This window comes from Dipodomys merriami, unplaced genomic scaffold (assembly GCF_024711535.1).
Source record: "Dipodomys merriami isolate MVZ:Mamm:240054 unplaced genomic scaffold, mDipMer1.0.p SCAF_8, whole genome shotgun sequence".
NCBI lineage: Eukaryota > Metazoa > Chordata > Mammalia > Rodentia > Heteromyidae > Dipodomys > Dipodomys merriami.
In genome coordinates this window covers 51,004,631-51,016,830 of record NW_027206401.1, presented here as the reverse complement: position 1 = coordinate 51,016,830, position 12,200 = coordinate 51,004,631, and the positions used below count along the sequence as shown (strand labels likewise).

The 12,200-nt window shown below is 39.7% G+C and overlaps 1 protein-coding gene across 6 annotated transcripts in view; it reads right to left on the bottom strand.

The window, feature by feature from the left end:
• The window catches only part of Syncrip (synaptotagmin binding cytoplasmic RNA interacting protein), a 38,523-nt gene that overhangs the window by 9,309 nt on the left and 17,014 nt on the right, over positions 1-12,200 (bottom strand). For all 6 annotated transcript variants that reach the window (XR_011369343.1, XR_011369345.1, XM_070010499.1 and 3 more), the window contains 4 exons: positions 5,279-5,414; positions 3,969-4,174; positions 344-493; positions 1-27 (listed from right to left, as the gene is read on the bottom strand). The exon at positions 1-27 is cut by the window's left edge and continues 95 nt beyond it. Coding sequence is in view for 4 of the 6 variants with exons in the window: in XM_070010499.1 (XP_069866600.1) it covers positions 1-27; positions 344-493; positions 3,969-4,174; positions 5,279-5,414 (519 nt within the window). In the remaining 2 variants the exon portion in view is untranslated. The remainder of the gene's footprint in view (positions 28-343; positions 494-3,968; positions 4,175-5,278; positions 5,415-12,200) is intronic.

Genomic DNA, 12,200 nt, shown 5'->3' with positions numbered 1-12,200 from the left:
GTCTTTGCCATTCATTTCTTCCATAGCCTTAAAAAAAAAAATCAGACTATCATCAATATTCAAGTCTTTTAGACAACTGATTCATAAAATTTAAATCACTAAAGTTGGAAAGATGATAGTTTCAGTGATATAAAAGTTGAACTGTGAGGTTTAACAATCCAGCACCTTCAACTACTTTTACTCAGAAAAACAGCAAACTCGCTAAACTAAGGCCAATAAAGGTTTGCTTGAGTGGAATTTATTACCTCCGTAGCCTCCAATTTCTAAAACACACTGATTCTATTATGACTAAAAGTTGTTAGTCTAATTTAGATGCCTATGATTAATTCCACCACTTATTTACCTTGACAGCACCATCTCGCTCATCAAAATGAATGAAAGCATAATCTTTTAGTTTCTTCACTCGTTCCAGTTTCCCAAACTGACTAAATGCCTTTTCTAAAATCTCTTCTGTTACAGTATTGGCAAGGTTGCGTACAAACAGCACTTTTACCTGAAATAAAAAAACAAATTCCCTGTGTATCTCCAGAGTTCCATTTGTAAGATGCAACCACCCCATCCTAACAAAGTTAACTTGAATCACAACCACTAGCAGAGTATCTGAAATATATTTAAACAAAAACTGTTTTTAAGTCCAATGGGTAAATTCCAAGAAAACTGCTCAAACACCTGAAACAGACACCTTATCAAAAAAGATACAAATGCAAAGATGTTGAATACCCATCATTTATTACTAGGGAATAGAAAGTTAAAACAATAGTGAGGTAAAATCTACATGTCTAATTAACAAAATAAAAAAAAAACTAACACAAAACTAAGTTTGAGCCTGTAAAATCAGAAACTGATTGGGGTGAAGGGAATGTAAAATGGAATAGCCCCTATAGAAGACAATTTGGGAACTTAACAAAACTACAGATATTCTTCCCTAGCCATCTGCTCCAGGGTTATTTGCCCAAAAGAGATGGAAATTTAGGCTCACATAAAACCTATACATAGATTTTATCTTTTTTTTTTTTTTTGGTCTGTCATGGGGCTTGAACTCTGGGCTGGGCTTGGGCGCTGTCCCTGCGCTCTTCAGCTCAAGGCGAGTGCTCTACCTCTTGAGCCATAGCGCCACTTCCTATACATAGATTTTATAATTGCCAAAATCAGAGGCAATCAAGATGTCCTCTGTACATGGACAAATAATCTATGACACATATAGAATGAAGTATTTACCACTAAAACAAATCAGTTACAAAGCATCAAGACATAAGGAATCCTTAAATCCCCACTATCTTGTGTGGGAAAAAAAGCCAATGTGAAGAGTCTACTGTGTAATTCTGAAACTGACATTCTGAAAGGCAAAATTATTAGAGATGAGAGTTAGGGACAAACATGCAAAGCACAGATGACTTTTAGGAGATTAACACTACTACAACATTATAATGGTCACTTCAAGGCAAGCATGGTGACAAATATCTGTAATACTAACTATTAAGGAAGACAGAGGCAGAAAGACAGAGTTGAAAACTAGCCTGAGCACAATTAGTGAGACCTTTTCTCAAAAATACAAAGTTAAGCACTGGTGGCATGCCTGTAATTCTAAATACTCAGTAAAGTTCAAAGGCAGCACAGGTGGGAAAGTCCATGAGACTAATGGGAAGTGGGGTGTGGCTCAAAGTGGTAGAGCACTAGCCTTGAGCAGAAAGTGCTCAGGGATAGCACCCAGGCCCAGAGTTCAAGCCCACAACCGACAAAAAATAAAAAATAAAAAAAGCTAGAGTAAATGCTTAGAGCATTTGCCTAGCATGATTGAGACCCTGAGGTCAAACCACATATATAAACCATAAAAAAAGGAAGAGAAAGAAATAGGAAGTTTTAATAGTTTCGATCTTGAATATTCTCCAAGACCATCAATGTCTTACGATCCTGGTCCTCAGTCCACAGCAATACTGGATGGCAAAAGAACCTTTAGAGGCTGCGGCCTGCTAGTATAGAGTCTGATCATTGGGAATGTGCAACTGAAGAGGACATAGATTAAGACTGCAGCACCTATTCTTCCTTTTCTCTTTTTGCTTCTTAGCTACTAACAACCTAGCTAAAAGAAAGGCCCAGAAAGCTTAACAGCCAAGCAACCATGAACCTTTGGTTCACTATGTAAACCAAAACAAAATTTTCTTCCTCATGTGTTATCTCAAATATTGTTGGAATAGACATTTTAATTTGTTAAAATATTAAGCATTTGCTTAAGAAAAAAAGGTACACTAACAGTCAAGTCCAATGCAAGCTATTAAGACTTTCAGGTGTTTAATGTTGACTCTTCAATTTTAACAATGTGCTATTCTAGTATATTAGTTCAGAAGGGTAGGATAGCAGGGAGTAGAGCAAAGCATAGAAGAAATATATGTTGCAAACCTAAAATTGCTCTAATAAAGTACTTAAAAGGTCAAAGACAATACTACATGCTTAGCAACTTTAAAAAAAATTAATTAATTAGGACCTGCTTCTAAAATCTTAAGAGATGGAAATACTTAAAGACTAATTAGGCCATCAAAACTGGAAGTATTCTCAGGTAGTAGAGGTCCAGAATTTAAGCCCTAGGACTGGCACACACACACAAAAAAAACAAAAACAGCTGATTAGGTTATGGGGGTGTTATGTCTTATGCACAAGGTTCTGTTCTTAATCCTTTTTTTTTTTAAGGTCTGGTCGTGGGGCTGAACTCTGGGCCTGGGCGCTGTCCCTCAACTCTTCAGCTCCAGGCTAGCACTCTACCACTTGAGCCACAGCGCCACCTCCGGCTTTTTTCTTTTTGCTTATGTGGTGGTGAGGAATCAAACCCAGGACCTCAGGCCTGAAAGCAAGCGCTCTACCACTGAGCCACCTTCCCAGCCCACTGTTCTTAATCTTCAAAGTTTCTTGTTACAACTTTCAGCTAATTAACAGTGGCTCATACCTATCATCCTAGCTACTCAGGAGATAGATCTGAAACCAGCTGGCCAAAGTGATAAGAGTACTAGCTTGAGTAAAAAGCTCAGACCCTCAAGTTCAAGCCCCAGGACAAGTAACAGATAAAATATCTTGTTCTCCTAAACTGCTTGAATAGCATTTGAACTTGCTGACGTAAAGTGACCATCCTTTTTGCTTTTTTTGTTTTTGTTTTTTGGTGCCAGTCATGGGGCCTGAACTCTAGGCTATCCCTCAGCTATCCCTCAGCTCTACCATTTGAGCCACAGTGCCACTTCTGGCTTTTTCTGCTTATGTGGTGCTGAGGAATTAAACCCAGGGCCTCATGCATGCAAGGCAAGCACTCTACCACTGAGCCACCTTCCCAGCCCATGACCATCCCTAAGAGTTTTATAAACTAAAGAAAAAGAATCCTAAGTTAGCTTCCATCCTATAATAACAGCAACGTTTTAATTATATTGTTTTCCTAGTTCCCCTGTCTATCTCTAGATTTAAGTGAGCTAGTTGTATTTGATACTTGGCCTCTAGTAAAAGAGATCCTTAACAGATACCTACAATCTTCAAATGTAAGATTTTGACCTCAAGAGATGTTTATTCTCACAGCATGTCTGAACTCACTGCTGAAACAGAATGCCTAATAATAGCTGAACTATAATAGTTCTTCTCAGGCCAGTATAATTCATTATATTGAGAAGTAGGGCTATTATAAAAACCATGTAAGTGATTATCATCATACATAGACATTCCAATCACTTTTAGAATCTACATAAATATGAAGTAAAACATCTCATTAAAAATGGGCTAACTACCTCCTCATGATGCCCAAGTGTCCATGAATGAATTCTTGCATTTACTTTCCATGCACACATGTCTAGCATATGACCCTAAGGTCTTGTGAATATTTCTCTCACATTCCTTCAAAGATATGATTTAAAACAAAATATACAATTCACTTTCAAGTTCTTTCTCATCCATCCCATCAACCCTTCAAAAAAAATTTTAAACGTAACTATCATTACCTTTGCCATTACTTCAGGATCGGGATCTTCTATAGGATCAGCCCATTCAACAGTTCCAACATTTCCCCAGACCTTGACTTTACCACTCATTAACCTACGCCTTGCCTGGGCAGCTGTTTTGTGATCTTCATATTCAAGAAAGCAAAAGCCTCTGTTTTTTTTCTTGTCATCCGGTTGGTGGTATAAAATGACATCTGTGAGACCCTCTGAAAGCAATTATTCCAAAGAAATTAAATAAACTCCAAATCAAATACAAAGAACTATTTTCCTAAAATACTATTTAAATATCGATATGAGAAAAAAAACAAAAAGAAAAACACCCTCTTCCTAAGTAGCCACCTTTATAAAGGACTATCTTATAAAAAGGTTCAAAGCTGGTGTGTTAGCATGTCTATAATTCCAAGCACTTAAATATACAAACCAGTTAAGAGGATAGCCTGGGTTATACAATGAGACTATCTCAAAAAGTAAGGATGAAGGATGAATAGGAGTTACAAGTCACTTTCCTTCTCAAGTCTTCTCAATTTTTATAATATATAAACCTATATGAACTATAGGTCAAACATGATTAGACCTTTTTATTATGTAAATAAACAGTAAAATGTATTTTCTGGTTTTCAGTATCAATGGTTTATTTCAAAGAACAGCAAGAATACAAAGCTAAAAATTTCAAGTGTTCTTGGAGACTGGTAAGACATAATTTGCTAAACACTATAGGCAAAAATATCTTCCAACACAAGCAGCCTGTGAAGTTGGAACATGTTATAAAAGATATTTACAGTCCAAAGAAATTTAAACCATAATAAAAATATAATAAAGCCGGGCACCAGCTATAATCCTAACAACTCAGGGGGCTGAGACCTGAGAATCACAGTTCAAAGCCAGCCAGGGCAAGAAAGTCCATGAGACTCTTATCTCCAGAAAACCAGAAGTAGTGCTGTGGCTCAAGTGGTAGAGCTCTAGTCTTGAGCTGAAAGAGCTGAGGGACAGCACCCAGGCCCAGAGTTCAAGCCCTATGACCGACACCCCCCCAAAAAAGCCAAAACCTTGTAGCGTAAGATGCCAGTGGCTCACACCTGTAATACTAGTTTACTCAGGAGGCTGAGATCTGAGGATCACAATTCAAAGCCATCCAAGGCAGCAAAGTCTATGAGAGTCTTATCTCCAATAAACCACCAAAAGCCAGAAGTAAAGCTACGGTTCAAGTGAAATGGCACTAGCCGTAAGCACTCAGGGACAGTATCCAGGCCCTGAGTTCAAGCCACCCATAAACAAAAAAGTTATGTCGCTTCTAAACAAGTCCAACTTACCTGTTACTTTGCTAAATTCTTCAAGAATCTGTTCCTTGGTTTTACTCTTAGGAATAGAGCCCACAAAAAGCCTATTGTTGGCAACTGAGATGCAGACACCGATGTGTTTTCCAGAACGAATTTCATGATTATTATACTGAAAAGGAAATAAATTACACCATGTCTTAAAATTACTAATCAGTTAAAAGTATATTTATTATGGGAGGCAACAAATCACATATGTAAAATCAAAAGGGTTACCAAATTAAAATACCAACATGTGAGTTAAGCACTTTCATATTTTAAAAACTAAGAGGGGCTGGGTGCTGGTGGTTCACACCTGTAACCATAGCTAATTCTCAGCAGAAGGCTAAGATCTGAGAATCCTGGTTCGAAGCTAGCTTGGGCTTAAAAAGTCAGTGAAACTCTTTTATCTTCAATTAACTACCAAAAAGCCAAAAGTGGAGCTGGGACTCAAGTAGTAAACACTAGCCTTCAGCACAGAATTTCTAGGACAGTACAGTGCCCAGGTTCAAGGTCCCAGATAAGCTCAAAAATAAAAAATAAAAAATAAAAATAAAAATATTAAAGGAGGGCTGGGAATATAACTTAGTAGTGGAGTGCTTGCCTAGCATGCAGGAAGCCCTGGTTTCCATTCCTCAGTACCACATAAACAGAAAAAGCCAGAAGTAGCACTGTGGGTAAAGTGGCAGAATGCTAGCCTTGAGCAAAAGTTCAGGAACAGTGCCAAGGCCCTGAGTTCAAGGCCCAAGACTGGCACAAAAAAAGGGTGGGGGGGCTGGGAAGGCTCAGTGGTAGAGCACTTGCCTTGCATGCATGAGGCCCTGGGTTCGATTCCTCAGCACCATGTAAGTGAAAAGAAAAAAAAAAAAAGCCGGTGGGGCTGGGAAGGCTCAGTGGTAGAGCACTTGCCTTGCATGCATGAGGCCCTGGGTTCGATTCCTCAGCACCACATAAGCAAAAAGAAAAAAGCCGGAAGTGGTGCTGTGGCTCAAGTGGTAGAGCACTAGCCTTGAGCTGAAGAGCTGAGGGACAGCGCCCAGGCCCCACGACCGGACTCAAAAAAAAAAAAAAAAAAGAGGGGGGGAGAGTAACAATAGAAAAGGAAAAAATAGGGGCTGGGAAAGTAGCTCAGTGGTAGAGTGCTTGCCTTGCATGCATGAGGCCCGGGGTTCGATTCCTCAGCACCACATAAACAAAAAGAAAAAAGCCGGAAGTGGCACTGTGGCTCAAGTGGTAGAGCGCTAGCCTTGAGCTGAAGAGCTGAGGGACAGCGCCCAGGCCCAGAGTTCAGGCCCCATGACTGGCAAAAAAAAAGAAAAGGAAAAAATAGGAGATACAGTGTAATATAATAGAGAAGATGAATATGATCAAAGTACATTATACAAATGTATGGGAATGTCATAACAAAGACCCTAACTCTATACAATATGTATACTAATTAGAAGGCTAACTACAATCCTCATAAAAATGTATAAAAAACAAAGTAAATAAGCTCAAATGAAAAAGTTTGTTAAACCTTTTACATCTAGAATTTTTTTTGGGGGGGGAGGGGTGGGGGTGGGTGGGTCCGGTCACGGGACCTGAACTCTGGGCCTGGGCGCTATCCCTCGGTGGGGGGAGGGGTCCGGTCATGGGGCCTGAACTCTGGGCCTGGGCGCTGTTTTACATCTAGAATTTTTTTTTTTTTTTGGGGGGGGGGTGGGTCCGGTCATGGGACCTGAACTCAACTCTGGGCCTGGGCGCTATCCCTCGGGGGGAGGGGGGGGTGGTCCGGTCATGGGGCCTGCACTCTGGGCCTGGGCGCTGTCCCTCAGCTCAAGGCTAGCCCTCTACCACTTGAGCCACAGTGCCACCTCCAGCTTTTTTCTTTTTGCTTATGTGGTGCTGAGGAATCGAACCCAGGACCTCAGGCAGGCAAGGCAAGCTCTCTACCATTGAACCACCTTCCCAGCCACTACATCTAGAATTTTTTTCCCTGTAGGTTGTGGGCTTGAATTCAGGGCCTGAGTGCTGTCCCTGAGCTTTACTGCTGAAGGCCAGTGCTCTACCATTTTTGAGCCACAATGGCAGTCCTGCCTGGGCTGGCTTCAAACCACAATCCTTAGACCTCAGCTTCCTGAGAAGCTAGAATTACAGGCATGAGCCACAGACACGTAGTTACATTTAGGAATGTTGATAAATTAGAAACTAGGTTTGTAACAACAGCTTAAAATAAAAAAACTTTATAGAGGGTGTGGGGGCACAGACCTAATATCCCAGCACTCAAGGGGCTGAAGTAGAGATCATGAGTTCCAAGCTAACCTAAGACTGTCTCAAAACAAAAACAAACCTTTCATGATTCCACAATACTTAAACCAGCTAACTCAAATGTAAGAGAAACTGATTTGAGAATAGCAATGTTTCTGCCTCCCTTTAAATCAGTATCTAAATCCTGTTTTACTATTTCTACTTCCTTTTGTAACAAGTTGCATTAAGATATTTTTTGGTTTGAAATAGCAAATCTAAAAACAAGCATTTTATCTACCCCATACTTGTCCCTATTGTATTTTAATCAAGTATTCAATAAAACCATGCAAAAAGATTTGACTATTGAAGTACCAAAACAAATGTAAAATTACAGTAAATAGTAATTTTCAAGCATCATGTCCCATAATTTTAAGGAGAGCAAAAACAAAATGCAACTGGTCAGTGACAATCTACTATTCACATTATTTACAAACCAAAGTTCAAATGTTTCCAAGTTATGCAAAGTGGAGGTGTAGAATACCAGCTTTGAGCAGAAAAGTCAAAGAGCTCAAGCCCCTTCTAGAAGCCTAGGGGTCCCCCCTCTCAAACTTTAATGTTGCAAGGAAAAGTGAATTATACTGATTATACAATTAAAAACACCCCAAAAATGTTCTGGCAGCAGTAATTACTGATCAATTCCCAAAGCACTATGTCAAAAATCTATTTTACATAAGCATACAAGTGGAGCTATACAATTTAAAGAACTAATATCTATTTCCACACAACTTAAAGAATGGGTTTAATGGCAGAAAGAAAAACCACACTCATGTTCATGTAACATATTCAGCAAGTCAATTCTTTCATCTCTAGACAATCAACATCAACCAAAGTTCACACACTGTACTACCAGCGCAGAACCCCTTTATACTTCCTACCTCTACTGGCTGAGCTCTCTGATAATCTAGTCCCCTACATTTGTAACAGAGAAACATGTAAACTTCCTACCATTCACATGGGATAGCCATCCACAGCAAATAATTATTTGCAAATATGAGTACTGAAGAGGTTGAAAAATCCTGTCATGAACTTTTAATTTCACACACACACACACACACACACACACACACACACACACACACACACACACATTCTATTTACAGGACTTTTCTCCATGAACCCTAAAATCGTTTATAAGTAGAAACACATTACCTAAAAATAGTGAGACTAGGGTTAAACGGGTTACAGATGGGCAGATTGCACCTGAGTTTAATGTTTAAAAAAATTGTTAAAATATGTACATTTTTTCCATACGTAACAATGGCCTTCAATTTTTCTTTTCTTTTTTGCTAATCCTGGGGTTTGAACTGAGGGCCTGGGCACTGTCCCTGAGCTTCTTTTGCTCAAGGCTAGCATTCTACCATTTGAGCCACAGGGCTACCTCTGGTTTTCTCTGTTAATATGGTACTAAGGAATAGAACCCAGGGCTGTATACATGCTAGGCAAGCAATCTACCACTAAGCCACATTCCCAGCCCAAAGGCTTTCAATTTTATCATCTGATCTAACTCTTGAAAATAGATCAGCTGGTATGACTATTTCTTTCCTTCATAATTCTTTTTTTTTTTTTTTTGGTCAGTCGTGGGGCTTGGGCGCAGTCCTTGCGCTCTTCAGCTCAAGGCGAGCGTTCTACCGTTTGAGCCAGAGCGCCACTTCCGGTTTTCTAGTAGTTTATTGTAAATAAGAGTCTCACTGACTTTCCTTGCCCAGGCTGGTTTTGAACCGTGATCCTACTATCTCAGCCTCCTCAGTAAGCTAGACAGGCGTGAGCCACCGGCGCCCGGCCAGAATTATTTTCTAAATGTTCTTTCTAAGCACAGGAACAGCTACTCAAGAAAACACCTAACTTAACTGGGCACAGTGGCTAGCTATTTAGGAGGCTGAGATGTGAGGAACAGTTGCATAACAGCTTGGGTAGCTTCCTGTGAGACTCGTATCTCGAACTAACCACCAAAAGCTAAAATTAGAGGTGCATCTCAGGTAGTAGAACACTAGCCTTGAGCACAAAAACTCAGGCATAGTGTCCAAGCATGAGTTCAAGCACTAGAACAGGACAGACAGACATGCACCATCCCCATCTGTCTTGTAACAAAAGTTTGAATTCTTGGGTCACATACACATACACACACCTCTACCTTGTAACCAAGTTTGAATTCTTGATTACACCACAAAAACATTATTGAAAAACAAGGAAAATCGGAAACTGAGACTATAATTCCATCAAGGAACAAATTCAGAGACATACAGGGAAGACACTCCCTCTGAAATGTAGCCAATAATTCTGTCACCAACATTAATATTACTCCTAAGCAATGACTATTTCCACTATCTATTGAAAAAGAATTTCTTTCTTACCAACCCATTGTTACTCTGAACAGTAACATGAAGATTTTGCATGATTTATAAATAATGTAATTTAAGTACATTAAAAAGTAACTGAAGCTAGTGGTGGCTAGCCTTGAGCAAAAAGAAACTCAGAGACAGTGCCCAGGCCCTGTGTTCAAGCCCCAGGAATGACACACACACAAAAAGAAAATCTAGAAACAAACATGAAGTAATCCATTATGGGCTGAACATGCATTTTGTATGTACATACTCTATAATGCTTAATCTTCCTCAATCTAATTCCAACCTACCACCTTAAAAAAAACAGTTTTTAGTTGATTAGTGATTAGACTGTCCTTGTTTTAAGAGTGGTTCTAATTTAGGATCAATAAACATTACCTTTAAGAAACTGGCATTCTCGGGGCTAGGAAGGTGGCTCAGTGGTAGAGCGCTTGCCTTGCATGCCTGAGGCCCTGGGTTCAATTCCTAAACACCACATAAGCAAAAAGAAAAAAGCTGGAAGTGGCGCTGTGGCTCAAGTGGTAGAGGGCTAGCCTTGAGCTGAGGGACAGCGCCCAGGCCCAGAGTTCAGGCCCCACGACCGGACCCCCCCCCATCCAAAAAAAGAAACTGGCATTCTCAGGCAGGCGCCGGTGGCTGAGGATTGAGGTTCAAAGCCAGGCAGGGCAGGAAAGTCTGTGAGACTCTTATCTCCAATAAACCACTAGAAAACTGGAAGGGTGTGCTGTCGCTCAAGTGGTAGAGCGCTCGCCTTGAGCTGAAGAGCACAAGGACAGCGCCCAAGCCCAGAGTGCAAGCCCCACGACCGACCAAAAAAAACAAAAAAGAAAGAAACTGGCATTCTCAAAGTTAAAAAATCTACCTTTCAAGCCCAATGTCAAAAAATACAAAAAATACAAAATACAAAAAATACAAAATAATAAAGGTGAATTCTAACCATTAATCAACAGTTTCAGAATTTTAAAATACCAAAAAGGATGAATGAATGAATATACCTACTGAACATTACTTTAATCTAGGCTCCTAAAGTTTAAGCCACTGTATCCTGCCCTTAGAAGAAACCAGTCACCAAATACCTAGAAACCTGAAATGTCAGATTTGGAAACTGGATGCAGAAGAGGTTGCTCGTCCTAACTCATCTCAGCAAAGCCAGTAGCCTCACATGCTTGTTCACATTAAGTATTTCATATTCAAAAAACTTTTTGAGTATATGTGCCAGTTACGGGTCTTGAAAAACTCAAAGAATTTGGGCACTTTCCTGTCCCTGAGCTTTTTCTCTGCCACTTGAGCCATAGCTCCACCTCCACCTTTTGATGGTTGAGTCTCATGATCTCTCCTGCCCCAGCTGGCTTGAACCACAATCCTCACATCTCAGCCTTTTGAGTAACTATGATTACAGGTGTGAACCACTGGCACCTGGCTCTTTATACTCACAATTATTACCCTAAAAACTATAGGGTAAGTCTATTTCTAGTAAATCTATTTCCAAATGAAAGCACTGCATGCAAAGTTCAGCATACTCAGCTGTTCTCTATGCTTTACTCATCCTTGCCTCCCTGATAAAGGCAAACTAAAGCACCTCCAAGAGACTGAAACACTGTTCCACATATAAATAACACAATATTGGTAGATGTAGATGTAGACTAATACTTCTAATTTTTCACTCTGGATATCATACACCTCTATTACATGTAGTCTATGGTACCTTGTCTATCTGGCAACTACACCATATTGACAACTCACACCACAGCTTATTATTAAATTGGCTGTATGCAGGATTTGACTTCCGTCGAGTCCACTTTGTAGGATGTTAACTCTTGCCTAGAATACTAAAATCTTTTCACACCCTATTAACATCACTGCATACAGACCAAACATTTCACTGGTAGTCCAATTATATCCTCATTTACTTCACTACAATTTTAAAAGCTACAGCATATACCACTAGTAACAACTTCTCTTTCTATCACTACCACCTGCCTCTTGGCCTTTGTTTTCTTCATCCAAGCATCTTTTATTCTTCATTTACATCCCACCAATATCAACAGTAACAGCATTATAAACTACCAACTTCTGGCACTTAAAACTTTATTATCTTCAACTTGTTTCCACAAAACACTTTCCAACTAGACTCACTGTGCTGCTGGAATCTTCTCATAAAACCTTTCTCTACCAACCCTAACCCAAAGCAATCTATGCCTTCTTTATCCTTTTCACCATATGCTTACACTTTAATTCAGTTAGCCTCTCTAGTCAAGAACGTTTTGTCAAGCATATTGAGTATTTACCCA